Source organism: Myotis daubentonii, chromosome 1 (genome assembly GCF_963259705.1).
Source record: "Myotis daubentonii chromosome 1, mMyoDau2.1, whole genome shotgun sequence".
NCBI lineage: Eukaryota > Metazoa > Chordata > Mammalia > Chiroptera > Vespertilionidae > Myotis > Myotis daubentonii.
The window spans coordinates 174,682,999-174,707,370 of record NC_081840.1 but is presented as its reverse complement, the minus strand read 5'-3'; the positions used below and the strand labels follow the sequence as shown (position 1 = coordinate 174,707,370).

At 40.5% G+C, this 24,372-nt stretch overlaps 1 protein-coding gene and 1 pseudogene across 1 annotated transcript; one reads left to right on the top strand and one right to left on the bottom strand.

The window, feature by feature from the left end:
- Nucleotides 1–12,837: 12,837 nt before the first annotated feature.
- On the bottom strand, nt 12,838–21,746 carry LOC132238552 (broad substrate specificity ATP-binding cassette transporter ABCG2-like; annotated as a pseudogene).
- A 712-nt stretch (nt 21,747–22,458) lies between these two features.
- LOC132216537 (cytochrome c oxidase subunit 6C-like) lies at nt 22,459–22,865 on the top strand. Its single transcript, XM_059665805.1, has one exon. It carries the CDS (start codon nt 22,514–22,516, stop codon nt 22,739–22,741), a length of 228 nt encoding a protein of 75 aa, XP_059521788.1. The 5' UTR covers nt 22,459–22,513; the 3' UTR covers nt 22,742–22,865.
- The last annotated feature ends 1,507 nt before the right edge of the window (nt 22,866–24,372 follow it).

The following is a 24,372-nucleotide window of genomic DNA, read 5'->3' as shown; positions in this document are numbered from 1 at the left end:
CCCCCAAATACTCGGATGAAATTGGGTTGGGGTTTTTTTTGGATTAAATTTCTGAGTCAGTTTAACGACCCTTACAAAGTCACATACACATATATTTGTCATTTTAAGCCAACGTTGGGAAAATTTCTTCAGAGCTGGCTCTTAATAACTTTGAAAATTTGAAAAACACCCTCTACAGAATAAAACTTTAAAGATGAAAAAAGATTCTGAAAACAGTTCCAGGAGGCATTATAAAACTAAAGAAAATGGCCCAGCTAGTGTGGCTCAGTGGTTGAGTATTGACCTGTGAACCAGTAGGTTGTAGTTCCATTTCTGATCAGGGCACATGCCTGGGTTGCAGGCTCAATCCCCAGTGTGGGGTGTGCAGGAGGCAGCTGATTAATGATTCTCTCTCATCATTGATGTTTCTCTCTCTCCCTCTCTGAAATCAATAAAAAAAAAAATACTAAAACAAAAAAAGTTAAGAGGATAAATGGGTGGCAGCCTTACTTGGACCAGGGCCCACCACCCTCCACCTCATGACCTCTCCATTATTTTACCTGAAAAGGGTACCATTCTTTATAGAGCAGGGTATTGGGACTCCCACATTTTCTTTTCCTTTTAACTAATCTTTTTCTCTCTCTCTTATTACATATCAAACAAGAAGAAAATAAAAATTCCCTGTAATCCATCCACTACATACCATCAGCTTCATCAGCTTCATCAGCTTTTAGTCTGTGTCTATGTATACATACTTTCTTTAAAAACTAAGTGAGTTTATATACAAAACACAGGGATGAAGGGCAACATCTCCGGAGTCAGATAGCCTGTGTCTGAATCCTGGCTCTCCTACACCCTGGAGATTTGAACTTGAGCTAGTTACTTAGTCTTTAGGTGGTTATTGGTGATCAGGGGAAACAATCTCTCAAGGTAGTTACAGAGATTAAATGAGATCATGTGTGTAAAGCACTGAACAGTCATTCTCACTGGCTGGCACAAAATAATTGGTAGCTATTATTATTTTGTAAACTGCTCTATTGCAAACATGGTTCCCTGTCACTCAATATCTTGCTACAACTTTATATTTAATGGTTGCATGGTATCCTGTTGTTTATTATGTACCATAATTAATTTAACCAAGCTTCCTACTGTTCACAAAACATCCTTGTAGCAATGTCATTGCACACTCCCAGATAAATTTCAGAAAGGGAATTGCTGAGAAATAAGGTTATTTCCAATAAAAAAATTTTTAATACACATAGCCAATTTTACTTAAAAACTATAAACTTTGTGCTTAACATTTGTTGCCTAATGTGGCGCTAAACTTTGGAGAAGGCGAGAGGAATGCTACTCTTGGGGTCAAGGTCAAAGTGTGACATCTACATACCCTTGGGGCTCATGGGACTCCTAGTGTGCTCCCTTTCTGCACCTCCAAAGTCTTGGATCTTAGGAACACATGCCTTTTGGTGGAAGCCCAGGGCTTTATGGTGCCAGAGAGTACCTTTCAGGAGAGTATTAGTAGGTGGCAGCCCAGGAGGTGGTGAGGAATTATTTCCTCATGCTGATACCATGTCAGTACCAATTCGGTACCACAAATGTGAAGGAGAGAATTACCTCACTGGTGAGTTTTTGAAGGACACCCTCAATTTTAATGCACCTGTATTTTTTTTCTTTGTCTGAGATCATTGAACTCATAGTGACATCTGGTGGCCATTCTGTGTAATTAGTTTGGGTTTTTGCTCCAGACCAAGGTTATAAGCTGTTTGGGAAATTATCTTCTGAAGGTTGGCTTTCCACTCTGAAGATAAGAGAGTAAGTAGCCGGCGACCCAATGGGGATGGGCACCAGAAAGCAGCATTCTACCGACCAGAAACAACTTCCCAGACTTGATTGGTTGAAAGCAATTTAAACTGGGGGAAGTCAAACTCCCAGACATCCCCTGCCCCTCCCACAAAACACCAGTTGTTATGAGAGAACAATATGGGGCTGATTCATCCTTTAAAAAAAAAATCTGAATGGTTCAACCTTACTGAAAATGACAAGTTAGAAATGATGAGAATTATTTTTCTCTCTTCTAAACTTACATTGGCAAGAGAAAATATTTATGAAGCTAGTTTCTTGGGCCTGCTGGCTCTTGGGTTTTCTTTATTGAATCTTTCCTCCCAGAGGAAGCCATTTTTTTTTTCTGTCCATGTCTCTTGTGCTATTTGTCATAAGAAGGAAATACCATAGGGATAGAACACAAGCGCAGACTTGCAGACTTTCCATAAGCCTGTTGTTCAAGCTGTCACAGATTAGCAGGTTTGTGACTGAAGTGTCTCGCATTTGGTGGAAGACCGGAGATACTGCATGCACCATCCTGACTACCTATTTTTTGTCTTATATACAGAACTTATAACATAGAGACTCACACCTGAAACCTATGTGTCCATGTTGATCAATGTCACCCCAATCAATTTAATGAATAAAATTTTTTCAAAAGATGAAAGGACAAAAATTAGAAAATCAAAACCCACTCAGACCCCTTCCTATGTACCTTCAGATAGTTGAAGATATTGTAAAAAATTAGGGCATTGAGAAAAAATAGAATATTGGAAGTACAATTGCCCAGCACTAAGAAAAAAACACACACAATGGGACAAAAATAAATACAAATGCTAAGCCTTTTGAATTTGCTATCTCTGCTACTTGGGTCTTATAGATTCTAACACAACAAGGGATTAAAAGAAACAGAAGGGAAAACCTAGAAATTTCCCAAAAGGTGGAACTTGTTTAGAGATTATTGAGATATAAGATTATAAAAATTGGTATATTTCAACAGAATTTAAAGGTTTTAGTAATTGATCAGGAGTTTTGCCAAATTGGAAGCTGGTTTTTCAAAGGCTGACAAGACTATTTTGAAGGTCTCAGCAGGTCTTCCTGCCAGGTAATCAGAAATGCAAACCCAGCTCATAACTGCTTGAGGATTGAAAACTGAAGGGAAAAAAAAAATGAGAAAGGCGTATTTTTATTTATTCAAATGTTCTATTGCTTTTTTTTTTTTTTAAATGAGTTTCTTGGGTTGGCATTGGTTCACAACACCATACAGGTTTAAAGTGTACATCTCAATGAAACATCATCTGCACCCTGCATGGTGCGCCCATCATCCCACGCCAAGCCTCTTTCCATTTCCCCCGCTTTGCCCATCTCCACCTAGCCCCCACCCCCTTTCCCCGGGACTATCACCACACTGTTGTCTGTGTCTGTGTGTTATGTATATATGTTTTTTGGCTAATCTCCCTCACCTTCTCTCACCCAGTCTCTCCATCCCCTCCCCTCTGACAGCTGTCCGTCTGTTCCTTACATCCATACCTCTGTTTCAATTTTGTTTGACAGTGTATTTTGTTCATTGAATTCCACATAGAAGAGAAATCATATGGTATTTGTCTTTCTCTGACTGGCTTACTTCACTTAACATAATAATCTCCAGGTCTATCCATTCTATCCATGCTGTTGCAAAAGGTAAGCTTTCCTTCTTTTCTTGGGCCGAGTAGCATTGTGGGGTAAATACACCACAACTTTTTTTTTTTCCCCCAAAGTGGAAGGGAGAGGGAGAGATAGAAACATCAATGATGAGAGAGAATCATTGATTGGCTGCCTTCTGCACGCCCCCCACTGGGGATTGAGACCACAACCTGGGCATCGAGCCCGAGACCTGGGCATGTGCTCTGACCGGGAATCTAATCGTGACCTCCTGGTTCATAGGTCGACTCTCAACCACTGAGCCACGCCAGCCGGGCTGGACCACACTTTTTTATCCATTCATCTACTACTGATGGGCACTTGGGCTGTTTCCAGATCTTGGCTATTGTAAATAATGCTGCAATGAACATAGGGGTGCATATATTCAAGAAAGGGGTATTTTAAAACACAAGCAGCTGAAGTATCCCATGCCTGACCCCCAACCTTCCCTGCCTCCTTAAAAATTGTGAGGGCAAATAAAAAATCTTGTGTCTCTCTATAATTATTAGTAATTGTGTTTATGTTTTGATCCCTTTGATCCCTTTGATAAAACATATGTTTTATGTTATAGTGTTTTTTACCTCCAAAAAGTATTGTTAATTTTAATATTTAATTGATTCATGAATTAAGAAATAAACTAAAAAAACACACATTATTTTCAGGATCACATTGAAAGGTGAACATGGGCCGTAGCTGGTTTGGCTCAGTGGATAGAGCGTCGGCCTGCAGACTGAAGGGTCCCAGGTTCGATTCCGGTCAAAGGGCATGTACCTTGGTTGCGGGCACGTCCCCAGTGGGTGGTGTGCAGGAGGCAGCTGATCGATGCTTCTCTCTCATCGATGTTTCTAACTCTGTCCCTCTCCCTTCCTCTCTGTAAAGAATCAATAAAATATATTTTAAAAAAAGAAAAAGAAAGAAAGGTGAACATGGAAGGTTAGCATGCTGGTGCGCGGTTAGGCTAAATAGCCATCTAGATGGTGATTAAAGAAAAAGTGAATTTACTTAAGGATGAAGGATGGGGGAGGGGGGCCCAAAGGGAAGGGCTGCACAGCACTGAGACAAAGCTGTGGCTAGATGATGGCAACACCCAGGAGCTGGAGTTTCATCCTTACATGCAGCTTGTGTTGTCAGTGGGCTTGGGGCTGAGTCGGTGGGCTCGGAATGTGGGTGGAATGCAGGTGTGTCACCAGGTGTCTTCAGGACAGTTTCAGTTCCTTGTAGGGGCTGACTCCTGGTGTCCAGCAAGCTTTCTTCCTGCTCTTTTGTTCTCCTGTGGCAGGAAGCTTACACATGGCCATTAAGGATTGTATTGCTCTACAGTCCTAACTCACACATTCTAGGGAAATATTTAATATTAACACTAGTTTAAGTTTGGTTTGAACAGACATGTCTTTTAGAGTTAAACTTTTCTTCCGTCCTTTTGTTACCAATTGGGGTTGCCAGCTGGGACCTCGGTTCTTTTTGTCAACGCAGAAAAGATGTTAATGTCAACAAAAATTAAAGCAAAATGGGGTTTATTGAAGATTTACTCCAAACAAGGAGTGGGCCAGTCAAGAGACAGAGAGAGAGAAGGGCCGGGCTGCTGTAGCTCACTGGAAAGTCAGAGTAAAGGGGGCCTTGGAGACAGGTTCAGGGCTTGGCCCAGGACGAGTGGCTGCTGGGGAGTATGCTGCTGAGGGATACGTGCCTGTGGGGGAATGGCACAGGCGTGCTCCTTGGAGGGAGAGCATGCCCTGGGCCCTTTGTCCTGTGTGTATTTATCTCTCTCTTTCCAGACCCTTCCCTGAGACCTCCACCTCAGGGAAAGGTCTTACTAGAATATTCATCAGCTTTCCAGGCGCGCTCTTTCTGGGGTCAGGTGTCCACTGATTAGTTGGTGCCAACTAACTAATTAGTCAATAAGGCAGCCTCAGCACCACGTGTCTGGTTTTGCTGCTTTTCTGGGCCCGGAGCTGAAATACAACTGAGGCCTACTTGTGATCTTTAGGGAGGAAAAGGTCAGGGGGTCTAAACCACCTGACCAGCAATATGAAAGATGAGGGGTACCAAACTGCATGACCAGTGATAGGCTAGAGGAGGAGAGAGTACCAGCTGGTTCCGAACCTGCCCTCTGGCGGTCTGCTGGCTACTGGGCCGCCCATACAGAGGCAGTTTAAAGGCAATATTGGTCCAGCCCCTGTTCAGGACCCCAGGGCAGGCCCTACCTCAGCCACTCATATTTAACTTCCTACTTAACACTTTGACTTAGAATTATTAAGAAATAAAATTCTTTTTCTGAACCTTACCATTAGTAACTGCAGGAAGAAGGCTACACCAGCTTAGTCAATATCAGTGAGTGATGCTAAGTAAACCAGGCAGAGTTTGCCTGAGCACTTGATTACATCACTGAAGGCATTCCTACTGCAGGCCAGACTGCCACTGCCTGCCTTAACTCCAACTAAAGAAGCTTCCAGCCTTACATCTAGAAATCTCAACTGACAGCCTTATAGATTCGAATACTGGATTTATTCTTGTTTCTTTGTTTGTTTTGTTTCCATAGAAATAGCTCTTACTTAGATACTACAGTAATCTTTCAGTTGGTGACCAGCAGGGATGAGCTCATTATTTAGAAAAATACTACAAATTGGTTCAATAATCCTACTTTGCTTCTTTTTATTATCATTTTTAGATGTTATACCCAAAGCTTCTCTCAATTGTGTAAAACCATAAATCAGCCCCAGCTAAAATGCTTACTTGGCAGATTGAACTAGGTTCCATTACCTTTCCAGAAGTTACTCTTCAAAGAAATTAAAATTTTCTGCAGTGGTTAACTGGTAAAACTCTCTCTCACACACACCTTCTGTGGCCCACAACTGGCCTAAGACATCTCATCACCTGATGGAATCCTTGAACTTCCATCCTTCATAGTATACAACCTCTTAGGAATAAGCCTTCCAAGCAACATGGGACAACCCGTGGAACAAAAATGTGCCATTTAAACATAATTAAAATCATGCAGACCTTCATCAGCAATGCTTTCTCTGAAAGATTTGGATAAAAAGGAGGAAATGACAAGGAAAAAATTCTGAGATATTCTAAATTTCAGCAGCTGAAGAGTAAGAGGAAGACAATTCTGTTAATGGCTGCTTACCAGCTAACAAGAGACTATTCATAATCCTGTTTTGCTTGTTGGAACTTCAGACTATTTATGATTTAAAATGACATGCATTTATTGTTGCAGTTTCTATGGATTAGGAGCCAGGAATGGCTGTGTTCTCTGTTCAGGGTTTCACAAGACTTCAAAAAAGTATCAGCTGGGCTGCATTCTCATCTTGAGGTTGTACTGGGGAAAATCCATACCAACCAGGGGTGATTTTTTTCTTGATATCGTTGTTAACCTATTCATTGTTTAGTAACATGGTACTTAGCCTCTATGTGTTTGTGTGTTTTTCTTGTAATTAATTTCTGGTTTCATACTATTATGGTCAGAGAAGAAGATGCTTGGTAAGATTTCAATCTTCTTAAATTTATTGAGATTTGTCTTGTGTCCTAACATGTGGTCTAGTATAGAAAATGTTCCATGAACTTGAAAAGAATATTTGCTGCTTTGAGATAAAATTCTCTGAAAATATAAATTAAATCTATCTTTTCTGGAGCCCTGTCTTTGTGCATTAGCTATTACAACTCCTGGCATGGCACCATTTTCTTAATGAATAAATCCTCACTTTCTTGGATGCAAACTCCTATTCATATCTCATTTGGCTTTTATGTGCATAGGCAAATAGACCCCTACATGGTCAACCAGCCTAAGGGGAGATCCCACCCATGAATGGACAATAATTAAGACTCAATTACAACAGGAGAAACCAAATAACCCATACAAGGGATATTCCTAGAGAATCCAGGTCAGGAGATCAAAGAGACTGCACCACTGGGTCCAACAGGACACTTACTACACAAGGCCACCCCATGAAGACTGTGGGTCATAGCAATTCTATCTAATACATAGAAATAAACACAAAGAGACAGCAAAAAAATGGGGAGACAAAGAAACAACTGCCAAATGGCGGGTGGGGGGGAGGGGGGAGGAAGTTCCAAGCTAAATGAAATGGAGGCAAACAATTTATCAGATATAGAGTTCAGAGCAATGCTTATAAGGATGCTCATGGAACTTAGTGAAAATCACAAGGAAATTAATAGGAACTACATCAGGATGAGAAATGAAATAGGAACCATGAACAAGAGCCAGTTGGAAATAAGAATACCACACCTGACATCAAGAATACATTGGAAGGAATTAAAAGTAGATTGAATGAGCCCAACTGATGTGTCTAAGTGATTGAGCCTCAACCTATGAACCAGGAGGTCATGGCTCAATTCCTGGTCAGGGTATATGCCCAGGTTGCAGGCTAAATCCCCAATAGGGGGCGTGCAGAAGACAGCTGATCTATGATTCTCTCATCATTGATGTTTCTATCTCTCTCTCCCTCTCCCTTTCTCTGAAATCAATAAAAATATATTTTTTAAAAAGAAAGAAAATATAACACTTGTAAACATATACGCACCTAACATAGGAACACTTAAAAAACTAGGTGGACTTTAAGGGAAATATTGGTAGCAATGCAGTTATAATAGGGGATTCCAACACCCAACTCACATCACTAGATAGATCTTCCAGTCAAAAAAATCAACAAGGGGACAGTGAGCTTAAACAAAAACACTCGATCAGATTAATTTAATTGATATTTATGGAACAATTCATGCCAAAGAGGCAGAATATACATTCTTCTCAAGTGCACATGGAACATTCTCAAAGATAGACCACATGTTAGGACACAAATAAATCTTGACAAATTCAAAAAGATTGAAATCATATCTTCTCTGATCACAATGGCATGAAACTAGAAATCAGCTACAACAAAAAAACTCAAAAACATTCAAACACCTGGAAGCTAAATAGCATGTTATTAAACAATAAATGGATCACCAATAAACTAATATTTTCCTTCTACTTTATAGAACTTATGTTTTTACTTATACTTTTCAAAATATTTCTTCCTTAAAAATGGTTAAGATGATTCAATCTATGCATGTGTTTCTTAACATAATAATTAAAAACAGAATTATACAAAAAGATAATTATAATAAAAAGGGAGAATACTTATGATAGGATATCATTAAATTCCTATTGGTTTTAAAAGTAGGTACTGTTAGTATTTTTGGCTATTTTTGTTTAAGTATATTTTGTGTATAAAGTATAGATATCTATTTCTCTTTATATATATATATGTGAGATATATTTATACTAGAGGCCCAGTGCATGAAATTCATGCCCAGGGGAGGTGTCCCTCAGCCCAGCCTGCACCCTCTCCAATCTGGGACCCCTCAGGGGATGTCCAATTGCCGGCAGTAGGACATCCCTCTCACAATCCGGGACTGCTGGCTCCCAGCCGCTCACCTGGCTGCGTGCCTGATTGCCCCTAACCACTTTTGCCTGCCAGTCTGACCGCCCCCTAACTGCTCCCCTGCCAGCCTGATTGATGCCTAACTGCTCCCCTGCCAGCCCAATTACCCCCAACTGCCTCCCCTGCAGGCCTGGTCCTCCCCAAGCCAGGAAACTGCTGGCTATATTACCCCACAGCACTATCCTCCTCCTCTCTCCAATGTTACAAGCTCATAAATTCTGTAATTAAAATGGTTCAGTGATACTCAATGGCTATTGTTTATTTATATAATAATCTTTTGTATTATACTTTTTTGTTTTAATCAAAATCAAGTATAATTCTTGGGAGTTAGACACTGAATTATACTAAATTAAGACATAGACAGTTTGGGTTAGTTGATTAGATTCTAAAGCCAATGGTGGCTTTGAATATTAAATGGTATTAATTTTTCTTCAAATTTCCCTTTCAATATAAAAAACATATTCTAAGATCCTATCCTCCCATTTCCTTATTTATAAAACTAAAATACAATTATCTCATTTTTACATGAATTCGTCATGCTTTCTACCTCGCTATGATCTACCTCCCCACCCTTCATCTCCCTCACACTGCAGGATGACTGGGGAAAGCCAGGTGATCATCAGGGAGCCCAAGGCTTAACAGGAAAGGCTCCATCACTGCTCCTAAAAGAAAATTTCTGGGAGACCTCCACAGCTCATGTCTGGGGACATACGATGGTCAGGCTGCTTCTGCTTGTCCCAGCTGGGGAACAATGGACTAGTCACAGGGACAGAAGAGAACTTACCGCGTAGCCATACCGAGGAATGCTCAAGTACTGGAGCCATGAGAGCCAAGGCACAACGGTTGTGAGATTGACCAACAGCCCTGAGAAAATCTACAAGAGAGAATCCCAGCAATCAGAACTGGGGGAGTGATTCATGAATTCTAAAGCTTACCCTCTTCAACCCCCTACATCCCTGTAGACATTTCTGCTAAGGCCAACGCTTTCTTAAAATTTCTTCCACTGCTCTAAAGGCTTACCATGTCCTCTTTGCATGGGTATTCCTCTCTTAGCCGAGGCTGTTTGTGGCTGTGAAGGAATGACAACATATCTACGTTTCATTGAATGGGAAGATCCTTAATTGTCAAGGCTTTTACTCTCTGTAACAGCACACAATGGAAGGCCATGGTCCTGACTGTTGTAATGATGCAACCACTGTGTTCCCACCAGTGGACACACCAGAACGTATCCTGAGCACCTGGTGGGCCTCTATACTTCCTTAACACAGGAAGCTTTCTGACCCACAGGGTTTGCATTCCGTCTCCAAATGACTTTAGGAATAATTTGGGGTTCAGAATGGATGCTTAAAATAACCCAAAGCCTAGGACTAGTACTGCATAATGTGAAGTGCAGCATAAAACAGAACCAGTACCTTCATTTCAAGCTACAAAAAAGCACTATTGCCATGGAGACCCCAGGAAGGACTGCTCCAGCAGGAGATGGCTACATAAGAAGAGGTTCATGCAAAACTTCTAACTGGCACTTCCCATGAGAAGATGGGCATAACAAGAACTGATGCTGTTGGAAATACATATTCTTCAACTTGACCCAGCAAACTGCTTTAATATGGAACATCTCTCAGTAAAATACAGTTTTGCATGTGATTTTAAAAGTTCTATATGTAATCCATTAATAATATAATAATAATAAATCAAAGCATCCAACCTATCAAGCAAAATAGTTTTATATACTAAAGGACATTTTATTGATTGGATGAAACTATAGGTTTATCACTTTTCAATTCTATTTAGATTGGATAGTTTTCAAACTCAGAAATGGAAAATTAAACTTTGGCAAGAGTTTCGGCTAACTACAAAATTTTAGAGACATCTCCTACTCTCGCAGAAAGGACATGTATTAAGTAAATAGGGTAAGTATTCCTGTTTACTTGATTGTAGTATGGGGAAATGTGCTAACTGGTCCCCTTCACCTGTTAATCATCTATGACCCTTAAAAATTTAGGGAAATGTAAAAAAAAAAAAGGTCTGATATAAACAAATGTCAGGAACCCAGAAAGGAGGGGATTTGTGGGCTTTGGGATCTTTCACTATTTTTAAAACACTCTTTTTGAAAATAGAGGAGGAACCAAGATAGATACTAGTAGACTACCCATGCCACACACTGTCCTATTTCTCATGGAGCTTAGCTTTTTGGACAGTATTTGATCCAAACAACCCAGCTAAGCTGCTGGGAAATAAGCCAGCTGTTCTCTAACACCAGCGCAGAAGCCAGGCAATGAACCTGCCATTTTTATGAGGGAAACTTCCAATCAAAATATTTCTGGCTTTCAAGTTCCCAGTCATCAAGGTTTCACTGTATGTCACCAAGAAACATTTTTTCCATGGGTAGTCTACTAGTATCTATCTTGGTTCTCTCTCTCTCTCTCTCTCTCTCTCTCTCTCTCTCTCTCTCTCTCTCTCCTGTCTAATCGCCTAGCTCTCTGTGTGTTTGGGATTGTTTATTGTGCAAACACTACAATATTTGGAGAAATGAATATTAGCGTGAAAAAATTCATCCTCTATCCAACTAACCTGAGTCAACCAATTTTCTTGCCCCCCATATAACTGTACAGAGTGATTCAGTTTTCTTTTTTATACTACTGCATAAGCACTGTACAACATAACACCTGTGCTCCCTGTTGTGCAATTATTACCAATTTCTGAGTGCTGAGGTGGGGGGCTGGAGGCTACACACCTGGCCAGAATTCTACCGCCTTCTCTCTAAAAAGGAAACTTGTCAAGAGCACATGCTTTCCCCAGAGACATCACCGCATTCCTCGCCGTTTGCTGTAGCAGTGACAGTGAAGAAACTGGGAGATCAGGATCCCATGACCTCCAGGCGTTTCACTCTCTGAGGGAGTGCTGCCAGGTCTCTGAGACAAATACCACAGAGCTTGGGATTGAGGGTGGGGTTAAATGAAGTTTCACAAAACTACTGTATAGCTATAACGGGGCACTTTTGCGGGTCATACACTCTGGAGGTATTGGAGCAGCCACAAGAACACTGGTCAGGAGCTGAGGGTCTGGTTCTGTGCCTAATTCTTTAAGAAACACCCCTTATTTGTAAAATTGAGGCATAATTTCAATCAGTGGACCTTGTCCTATAGTGCTTTGTCAAATATACATATATATATTACTGGTATCTGTATGTGCATATCAGTGAACTATATGGAAATTCCAAGACTATAAGCTTGGAGGGAAGCCTAAACACAACACAAATGAATCTGTCTACATGTATTGAACAAGTATGTTTATTATCCAATAAGCCCCCAAATTTGCTATCTTTCCCTATCTACACACACACACACACACACACACACACACACACACTCGAATATAAATGGGTGATTAATATCCCAGCTCCAGTTCTTCCAACATAGTCTCAAATATTTTTTAAATATTTTTATTGATTTCAGAGAAGGAGCGGGAGAGAGAGAGAGAGACAGAAACATCAATGATGAGAGAGAATCATTGATCAGCTGCCTCCAGCACAGCCCTTCTCTGGGGATCGAGCCCACAACCCGGGCATATGGCCTGACTGGGATCGAACCCTAACCTCCTGGTTCATAGGTCAACACTCAACCCCTGAGCCACGACAGCCAGCCAATCTCAATATGTTAATGAATTCTTTCCACATCTGTATATGACATGCCATCACTCAGTAAACTATAAAAGGGTTAAAAGTTAGTTTTGATAAAATCTTGACACACAAAAATGACCTTAGAGGACAGTTACTTCATACTGTGCACAATAGACAGATGCTTCCTTATCTCGTGGCTTGGTTTATAGTTTTAAGAACCAAAATCATGCTTGCCAAAAGAAATTAGCTTCCCTCTGAGACTAAAGACACATACTTTGTATCTTATCACTTACCTCACAAGAAGTATGTTATACAAGTAAGTATAATACTTGCTAACATCCTCAGGGGTAGTACATTAGATAGGAGTTTCTCAAAAAAAAATAAGATGACACTCTGTAGTATCCACTGATATATTCATGCCTCAAACACAAAAATTCATCCCACATTAGTTCAAGAAGACACAGGCCAGATGATTAATCCATTCTGCTGCCAGCAGGGGTCTAACAACTACAGCTTCACCCAGTCTGGTTCCGAGAGCTCTGTGCAAGGACCCCTCTTCTCAGTCTAGAATTCCCTCCCCATGCCGCCCACTTAGCCCTCAGGACCCCCACTCCAGGTAAACACGTCCTACCTCTCCTCCCTCTCCTCTGACTCTGGGTTTCCATGATCTCAGTGGTCACACAGGCTTTGCTTTCTCCCCACTCTGACCATGAAGAAGGTGGTGCTGCTATTCTCCCCCCACCCCCGGGACATCTTCAGGTCCCTAAACCTTCTCATGCCTCCCAATCTTGTGATGAAAACACATGACACTTCTTCCTTCAATGATCATGCCTCCCAACCATACATGCCTGTTCAATTATCAAATCCTCCCCAGGGAAGACCTAGGTCCCTCCTCTTCCTGACCTCCTCCTCCGGTGAGTCCAAACTCTTCCACAAATCTTCATTCTTTCCCTCCCTAACAATTCCTGTCCTCCAGCTTGTAACTATGGGCAAATCTCTTCCCACTTTGAAAAACACAAGAAACAAACCATCTGCCTTCTGCCTCTTGCATCCGCCCTTCCATTGAGGGCTAAGCATGGTCTATATTCTTTGTCAACTTTACTTCCCTACCTTCAATGTACAATTTAACCCACTACTTTCTCTCCACCGAGCTCCTCAAACTTTTCACGTGAAGGTCCTCGTGACTTCTTATTTGCTAAAACAAAAGCTCCTTTTCAGCCTCTATCTCTTGCATTCTCTGTGCCATTTGCCTTTGCAGCTATACCCTAATCTTTAAACTCCCTTTCCCTTGGTCTCAGGCCCCACATGCTCATGATGTCCCTCCCAGCCCCAGGCTGCTTTTCTCAATGAACACTGGTAATCCCAGGGACCAATCCGTGGCCAGCTTCTGGATGTGACCAGTCTGACCAACAGCCCTGACACCGGACAGCGCCCTTCCGGGAACAGAGCCACGCTCACATGAAGAGCTTCTTCTCCACCACGAAGAGCTGCACGGCTGTTATGCTGCTGAAACACTGGTTGGTGGTCAGGAAGAAGAGCACCCCCGCTCTGCGGAGAGAGAGGGGAAGAAAAGCACTGCGTCAGTTACACGTTCTTAGGGCATTCCTACCTGCTGAGCTGTTTCCTCACATGAGAAACATTAAACAACTATTCACATTAAAGTGGCAAGGAAAATGCCAAGTTTGGCTCAGTGGATGGAACACAGGCCTATGGACTGAAGGGCCCTGGGTTCAATTCCAGTCAAGGGCACATGCCTAGGTTGTGGGCTCAGTCCCCAATAGGGAGCATGCAGGAGGCAGTCGATCGATGTTTCTCTCTCATGCATATTTCTATCTTTCTCTCCCTCTCCCTTCCTCTCTCTCTCTAAAATCAATAAAAGCATATTTTATAAATAAATAAATAAATTTTATGAAAGCAGCATGCCAGAATTCCTGAAACAGTTCCCTGGACAACCAAAAAGCTTAATTAACATTGAGGATGTGAGCAGAAACTAAAAGGGATGAAGTGATATATTATTTAAAATGACACAAAATTAAGAGAGTGTTTTTTTAAATGTAATAAATTAAAAATAGCCAGGCCCACTGCACAAGCAGATATGCAACTTTCTAGACACACACACACACACACACACACACACACAAAAGCCTCATATCATAGGAAAAGCTAATTTCAGAAACATGGGAGAAGGCAACATTCAGCTCAATTTGTTAGGTCTTTCACTTAACAGTACAATAATGTTCATAATGATTCTGAACTAGTAGATAGTAAAATTCCTTCCATATCCTAAGTTTTATTGTTAAATAACTTAATAGACTCTAATGTTTTAAGGTGGCACTCCATACCCTTCATGTCTCCTTAAGGGTCCTAATGCATATTTTAAATATACAGACACCAGAGAGGTGTTATGGGACAGCCCCCTGAGTCAGAGGGAGAGGGCTGGCCCCACCTCAATTCTTATCTTGGCCTAAGAATGAATTCAAATGAGTGACTCCAGATTATTGCGTTGTTGAAGTGAATTCATTAAGAAACTCATTTATTAAGAAAGTAAAACATGCAAATTTATCAAAGGAGCAAGGCAAGCAAATCTCAAGCTACTCTGAAGAGCCGGTCGGGTGGGGGGTCTCTGCCTTATACGCTTTTCCGTCTATAGATGTTTAAGTTCCTCTGCCGAATGTCTTGGTGCAAGTTAATTTTCAAGGTCCCCCTTTTACTTGGTTGTGGCTATCCCAGAATTTGTGACAAGCACCTGACAGTTTTATCTTGCCAAGTCCTGAGACTGCTAGCTCTCCTGTTTAGGGAGTGGGATGAGAGAAGACTGCATTCTCCTGTCCCTCTCCTCCCTCCTCTGCTGTCTTTGGAGAGGTAGTCACCACTTCCTTCCAGCATCCTTGGTTGGGGGACCATAGGGCTTGAGATTTACAAGCCGGCTGCAGGCTGCCAAACAGTTTGGCCTTGTTTCATTTTCTTGTCTCAGGTTCCCCTATTTCTCCCACCTTGGAATTTTTCTAGCTTCTCGCTATCCTAAAACAGAATATGAAAAACATTCTGGAGTTGGAGGGTGGCAATGGTTTTACAACAATGTGAACGCACTTAGCGCCACTGAACTGTTCACCTAAACCTGGATAGGAGGGTAGACTTCATGCTCTGTATATTTTACACCACATATGAAAAGTAACCTTCCCACACAGCTAGCTTTCAAGTCGGACTTATTCTACTCTTCAGTTCATCCTATACTTGTCTGAAACTCAAACTCCTAGTGGATTTCTATAACCTTACAAAAAGTAATAGCTTGTCCTCAAAACCAAGATCCAAATGTACTTACCTGCTCTGGATTCCTGTGGGGTCACTTTTTAGATCATAGAAAATGGCATCTATAACCAGTCCCAGGATAACTATTATGATTACTTTTTTAAAAAGAAAGAAGAGTTTCAATTAAAGGTAAAAACTTAACACACCATTTATTATTATAATATATATGGCTACATAAGCAAACCACAGCATTGAGATAGATACTTTAAATGATTGGACCAAAGTTCTTGGGAAAATATAAAAGAGTATGCTATTAGACTGCCTTCTAAATTAAAATACAAATAATTTGCCTTAGCCGGTGCTGCTCAGTGGTTAGAATGTTGGCCCACGGCCTGAAGGGTTGCGGCTTCAGTCCCTGTCAAGGGTCAGTATCTTGGCTACAGGCTTGATCCCTGCCGTAGTCATGGTTTGATTCCCAGTTAGGGCACAGCCTGGGTTGTGAGCTCCATGCAGGAGGCAGCCATTCAATAATTCTCTCTCATCATTAATGTTTCTATCTCTCTCTCCCTCTCCCTTCCTCTCTGAAATCAATAAAAATATATTTTTCTAAAAAGAAAAGGGAAACAAAGAGCCAAACTTAACTTTTCACAACTGAGCAAGGAGACCCTGTCAGTGTATCTGTGTATCTGGTCTGTGGTTATATGTTTGCCAACATTTCTAAAGGTGAGTTTCTGAGGGATGTTTATGAACATTACTAAAAAAAAATAATCCATATCAAATGTTTAATATGCTAATAGAAACAACGAATCTCTAAGAGAGGATCAGAAAACCCATAGCATGTTAAATGAGCATTAATTCTTCTTATACAGAGAATCTATTCAGTCTAAGACCTTCCAAATACATCCTCTGGTTAACTGCATTATCAGAGGCAAAGTCTGACTCATGTAAATGACTAGTTGAAACCTAAGTACAGCTCTAAGACTGTAGATACAAGATTTATCAGCAGGAGGCCATACCCAGAAAAGAATGGACTGAAATTTACAAAGTGATGCAAAGCAAAGGACTGAATCCAAGAATACTCTATCCAGCAAGGCTATCATTCAAACTTGAAGGGGAAATAAGAAGCTTCACAGACAAAAAAAGGCTAAGGGAGTTTATCACCACCAAGCCAGCAATGCAAGGAATGCTAAAGGGACTGGTATAAAAATAAGAAATAAAAAGCTCAGAAAGAAAACAGCCACACACAAAAAAAGAAATGGCTACAAACAAGTACCTTTCAATAATAACTTTAAACGTAAACGGACTAAATGCTCCAAACAAAAGACATCGAGTGGCTGACTGGATTAAAAAACATGACCCATACATCTGCTGTCTACAAGAAACCCACATCATTAGAAGGGGCTCACACAGACTGAAAGTGAAATGATGGAAAAATATCTTTCAGGCAAATGGAAAGGAAAAGAAAGTTGGGGTAGCAATACTTATATCGGACAAAATAGACCTCAAAGTGAAGGCCATAACAAGAGATAAGGAAGGCCACTTCATAATACTAAAGGGATCAATACAACAAGAAGATATAACCCTGGTAAACATATATGCACCCAATGCAAGAGCACCCAAATTCATAAAAAAACTCCTGGAAGATATCAAAGGAGAGATCGACAACAATACAATCATAGTAGGGGACTTTAATACACCACTGACAGCACTGGATAAGCCCTCTAGACAAACAATCAGCAAAGATACAGCAATCCTAAATGACTCACTAGATCAGATGGACTTAATAGACATCTTCAGAACACTTCACCCCAAAGCCAGGGAATATACATTCTACTCAAATGCTCATAAGACATATTCAAAAATAGACCATATATTGGGTCACAAGCAAAGTATCCCCAAATTCAAGAAGATTGAAATCATAAAAAGCATCTTCACAGACCACGATGGCATAATATTAGAAATAAGCTACAATAAAAACAACCCAAAATACTCAAATACCTGGAAGCTGAATAGCATGCTATTAAATATTGATTAGGTTACCAACAAGATCAAAGAAGAAATTAAAAACATCCTGGAAACTAATGACAATGAAAACACAACAATCCAAAACCTATGGGACACAATGAAAGCAGTCCTGAGAGGGAAGTTTATAGCTCTACAGGCCTATCTCAAAAAGCAAGAAAAAATGGTAGTAAATCATCTAACTCTACAACTCAAAGAATTAGAAAGAGAGCAACAAGAAATCCCCAGAGTGAGCAGAAGGAAGGAGATAATAAAGATTAGAGCAGAAATAAATGACATAGAGACCAAAAAAACAATACAGAAAATCAATGAAACCAAGAGCTGGTTCTTTGAAAGGATAAACAAGATTGACAAACCTCTAGCCAGACTCACCAAGAAGAAAAGAGAGAGGACCCAAATAAACAAAATCAGAAACGATAGAGGCGAAATAACAACAGACCCCACAGAAATACAAATGATTGTTAAAAAATACTATGGACAACTCTACTCCAACAAACTAGACAACATGGAGGAAATGGACAAATTCCTAGAAAAATACAACATTCCAAAACTCAATCAGGAAGAATCTAAAAACCTCAACAGGCCAATAACTATGGAAGAAATTGAAGCAGTCATCAAAAAGCTTCCATCAAACAAAAGCCCAGGACCAGACGGCTTCACAGGGGAGTTTTACCAAACATTCAAGGAAGAACTAAAACCTATCCTCCTCAAACTACTACAAAAAATTCAAGAGGAAGGAACACTTCCAAGCTCATTCTATGAAGCCAGCATCACCCTAATACCAAAACCAGGTAAAGACAACACAATGAAAGAGAATTACAGGCCAACATCCCTCATGAACATAGATGCCAAAATCCTCAACAAAATCTTAGCAAATCGGATCCAGCAGTACATCAGAAAGATCATACACCATGACCAAGTAGGATTTATCCCAGGGATGCAAGGATGGTACAATATCCGCAAATCAATAAACGTGATACATCACATAAACAAATTGAAAGAAAAAAACCACATGGTCATATCAATTGATGCAGAAAAAGCATTTGACAAAATTCAACACCCATTTTTGATAAAAACTCTCAGCAAGGTGGGAGTAGAAGGATCATACCTCAACATAATAAAAGCCATATATGACAGGCCCACAGCCAACATCATACTCAATGGACAAAAACTAACACCATTTCCCCTAAGAACAGGAACAAGACAGGGATGCCCCCTCTCACCACTCCTGTTCAACATAGTACTGGAAGTGTTAGCCATTGCAATTCGGCAAGAAGAAGAAAGAAAAGGCATCCAAATTGGAAAAGAGGAAGTAAAACTGTCCTTATTTGCAGACGACATGATATTATACATACAAAACCCTAAAGACTTCATCAAAAAGCTACTAGACTTAGTACATGAATTTGGCAATGTAGCAGGATACAAAATTAACCCCAAGAAATCTGAGGCATTTATATACACCAATAGTGAACTTTCAGAAAGAGAGATTATAAAAACAATCCCGTTTACCATTGCACTGAAAAAACTAAGCTACCTAGGAATAAACTTAACTAAAGAGGTAAAAGACCTCTACTCAGAAAACTACAGGACGTTGAAAAAAGACATAGAGGAAGACATAAACAGATGGAAGAACATACCGTGTTCATGGATTGGTAGAATCAACATCATCAAAATGTCCATACTACCCAAAACAATCTATAAATTCAACGCACTTCCCATTAAAATACCAACGGCATACTTCAGAGATCTAGAACGAACTCTCCAAAAATTCATCTGGAATAAAAAAAGACGCCGAATAGCTGCAGCAATCCTGAAAAAGAACAAAGTAGGTGGGATCTCAATACCAGATATCAAGTTGTATTACAAAGCCACTGTTCTCAAAACTGCCTGGTACTGGCACAAGAATAGGCATATAGATCAATGGAATAGAATAGAGAGCCCAGAAATCGGCCCGAACCAATATGCTCAATTAATATTTGACAAAGGAGGCAAGAACATTCAATGGAGCCAAGATAGTCTCTTCAATAAATGGTGTTGGGAAAATTGGACAGATATATGTAAGAAAATGAAACTAGACCACCAACTTACACCATACACAAAAATAAACTCAAAATGGATAAAGGACTTAAATGTACGACAGGAAACCATAAAAATTCTAGAAGAATCCAAAGGCAACAAAATCTCAGACATATGCCGAAGCAATTTCTTCACTGATACAGCTCCTAGGGCACTTGAAACTAAAGAAAAAATGAACAAATGGGACTACATCAAAATAAAAAGCTTCTGCACAGCAGGAGGCCATAAAACACTTTTATAGCTACACATTCCAACATTTAGAGAAGCAATTGACATACAAGCAAGTTTAAAATTCCAAAACCAGTGGTCAGAAAGCTATGGCCCACAGGCCAAACAGGGCCCTTCACCTATTTCTTCAGTCCATGAGATAAGAATGATTTCTTTACCATCATTTTAATGATTGAAAAAAAGAAAACAAGAAAAATGTATATGATTTGCAAATACTGATTATTTGAAATGCACATGAAATTCTAATTTCAGTGTCCATGAATAGTTTAATTGGAGCACAGCCATGCTATTATGGCTGCTTTCGCCCTGAAATGGCAGCTCCATTATAGTGTCTCTGTTGGCCAACGTTGACCTGTTTCCAAAAGACATCAAATCTCCTCTAAAAGAATAGAAATTTACCCTTGGTTGATAGTACACAAAAGTGCTCATTTCTGACAAAAGTGCCAAATAACAAAAATGTCTGGAGCAATTAGCAGTACTTCTCAAAGAGGGATCGAGGCCCTTCGTATTAATAATCAGAGGGCAACAGTACTGAAGTAGGAAATTATGGTGCATGTGGGAAGAAGTCAGGTTCATCAGAGCCAACTATGCAGTCAGCAGAAATTCAATGATCAATAATAAAATTAACAACCTCAAAAATAACTGACTAATACCCTTGGAAATGATGGACCAATGAAAAGGAAATACTAGAGTGTTTTATGACAGTGAGCTTGAGAATAACAGGAAAACCATACAGGAGCAATGATCAACCACTATCAACAGCGTCAGCCCAAAAATGAAAAGAACATTATTTCATCTTTTTGTTGTTGTTAATCCTCACCCAAGGATATTTTTTCATTGATTTTTTTAGAGAGAGTGGAAGAGAGAGGAAAAGACAGAGAGGAACATCAATTTGAGAGAAACATATCTATTGGTTATCTCCTGCCCACGCCAGACCAAGGGTACGTGCCGTTGGCTGGAATCAAACCCGGGACCCTTAGTCTGCAGGCCGACACTCTATTCACTGAGCCAAACTGGCTAGGGCAACATTATTTCATCTTTTTTTAAAAATGAAATCTTTATTGTTGAAAGTATTGCATAGGTTCTCCTTTTCCCCCCAATTAACTTCTTCCAGCCTGTTCCCATCCTCTCCCTGCCCAGGTCCTCACCACTCCATTGTCTGTGTCCATGGGTTATGCATATATGCATAGAAGTTTGAAGATAAAATTAGTCAGACAGTGAATAGCTTTATTTAACGGAAGTCCAGTTTGCTTACTACCTTCGTGTTCTTGGAAAACTGATTCTGGGGGCTAGTGTTCTCCTAGACTAGAATCCCTAAATGCAGGTCAATGACAAGGAGCAGCGTTTGCACACAGGCTCTCCTCTCAGACAGCGGCGGCCCCTCCCACACTCAGATGAAGGCTTCCCTGATCACCTGATTTAAAATGCAAACCAACCCCTGTCCCCTCTCTCTCCTTCTCCTTCTCCTTTCCTTCTCTCTTCCTTTCTCCACTTACCTGCTTAGACTTCCTCCGTGGCCCACTCTTCCCTCTGCCACGCTATGTATTTTATTTCTGTATGAGTTTAACAGCTGTCTCTCCTCAAAAGAAAGTATGCTCCAGGAGCGCAGGGATTTTATTTTTACCCATTTTGCTCACTACTGTGTACAAGCTCCCAAACGCTGCACATGATCGATAAAAACTTGTTGACTAAATCAGGAAATGAATGTGTGCAGCTACCAGGAAACCACAAATGTGGCCAAACAATTCCTTTACTTCACCATTTGCAGCAGGGGGTGGGGGAGGGGCGTGGGGGGAGGTGGGATCTATACAAAGATGATCTATTATAGATTGTCTAAGTCAGCAAAAAATTGAATTAGGTAGTCCAGAAAACTACTTTAAAATTTTTTCTCTAAGTGAAAACTTAATAGTGTTTAATTTGTGCCACTGTCTGTTTCCATATCCCAAATGAAGTGAGATGGAAGTGTGTGCAGAGGATAAGTATAATCTATAGTAAATTGTATCAGAATCTAATGCCCCCACATGAACATTTCACAGCATAATTAGAAGAATCTGTCAGGTTACCTGAGCTATGGAGGCCTGGGGATTACCCAGTAAGTTTTTGAAGGAGCGCTTGGAAACCCATCTGAGTTGATGACAGAAGGAGGTGGCATAGGTGATCTCCTTGAAGGCTGTGCTCTTCTTCTGTTTCTGATCCCCAAGAGTTGATCTAACTCAACTTTTGTTTTGCTGAAGAAGGTGGAGTTGACTTAACACTCAGCTAGTTTTTCTATGAGTGGCTTATCTCTCTTGGAAGGCTCTTCAGTCTCCTTGGCTTGGAATAAAAGTGGACAGAGGGGTCCTCCAGTTCTCCCTCTGGAAGGACGGACGTTGGTGTTGGGGAGAATATAACTGCCATGTCTTCCAGTACTTTGCCAAAACCTCAGATGCGTGGCCTTCTGGCCAAGCCTCTGAGATTTCATATTGTTGGAGCCGTAATTGTATCCCTGGGGGTTGCAGCTTCCTATAAGTTTGGTGTAGCTGAACCAAGAAAGAAGGCATATGCAGATTTCTACAGAAATTATGATTCCATGAAAGATTTTGAGGAGATGAGGAAGGCTGGTATCTTTCAGAGTACAAAGTGATCTTGGAATGTAAAGAATTTCTTTGGGTTGAATTCCAAGGAAGTTTGTCACTGACCTGTGTTCCTGAACTATGAAACATGAATATTTGAGCTAAGGAATAGTTTCTCTTGATAAATAAACAATGAAAAAAAAAAGTGGACAGGGGGAAACTTTAACAAAATAACTGATGTAGCCCATTTTTTCTGGAATCAGCTTCTTAAATTCTTCCCTAACACCTTAATTCTAAGTTTGACTATAAAAAATTATTAGACCTGTCACTGCTTTACACATTAGAAAAATAAGTTAATGGCCTGACTTGCTGTATCCATACACTGGTGGATACAGCAAACTCACTCACCATTTCCTAGCTATAAGATGTGTACCCTGATTCTTTTCAAATAAACTTCTTACCATAGGCAGTTGTAATTCTTAATAGAAAAACCTCTGCCTTTCTTTCCACTGTGTGCAAATGCATAAATAACGAAGTTTCTTATTTGAAGATACTATATAAAAATGAGCATTTTTAAAATGAAAAAAACACTCAGAACTGACACTATCACATAAATGTGCTCTTATATATTAAAAATACAGCACTCACAGACAGCAAAATACGTGTTGAGTGATGCTATAGATGAAATACTTATGCCTGCCTCCCTCCCCCATTCATCTACTGAAACCCAATCCCCAGTGTGATGGTGTTTGAAGGTGGAGCTTTTGAGGAGTGCTTAGGTCATGAAGGTGGGCCCACATGAATGGGATTAGTGTCCTTGTAAAAGAGGCTCCAAGAGGTCCCTCCCGCTTCTCTATGTGAAGAGGCCATGAGAAGATGGTGGTCCACCTATGAACAAGGAAGAGGGACCTCAACAAGCACCGAATTGCTGGTGCCTTGACCTTGGACTTCCCCATCTCTGGAACCATGAGAAATAAATGTCTGTTGTTTAAACCACCTGGCCTATGGTAGTCTTGTTACAGCAGCCTGGACTAACTATGGCAACTGGTATCAGATAGCAGCATCAGTAATATAAATTCACAAAGTCACGTTTTAATAACATACCACACTGCTCAACTGCAGTCAATTCAAATGGATGATAATCTGTGACTCTAGACAGATGCACATTCCTTCACCATCTTCGATCTCTCTGTTTAATAACACAGCAGAGGAGTCTCCATTAATGACATCCAGGAAGAAGTCGGCAGGGTTATTATAGGGCTCACAGCGGTGACCTACAGAAGAAGGGAACCCAGGTACACAAGCATGATGGTCTTGGGAAAAAAAGACTCACTTTCAGGGGGTGAGGGAGATGAGGCTGGGAGAGACGGAATATAATGACTTCTCCCTCTCTTCTGCCTTCACTAATTTACTCTTTCCTTTTACATATTCAGTCTCACAAGATCTCAACAATTCTCTGTCTCCTGGCACAAAACCTGCTCCAAATCAACCTGGGTCTCCCAGATAGCTTTACTTATCGTAACTCTTGACCCCTGAAACATTCACCACCTAAAAGTATGTTCTGGCTCTTTTCAGTGCTTATTGAAGCAAAGCCAATTAAGGCATAGCAGGACTGTTTGGGAGAATTCCAGGGTTCACCTGGATCTGCCAGAATGTGAATACCCAGTTTAGCAATGGTACCCACTGCATTTGCTAAATTCAG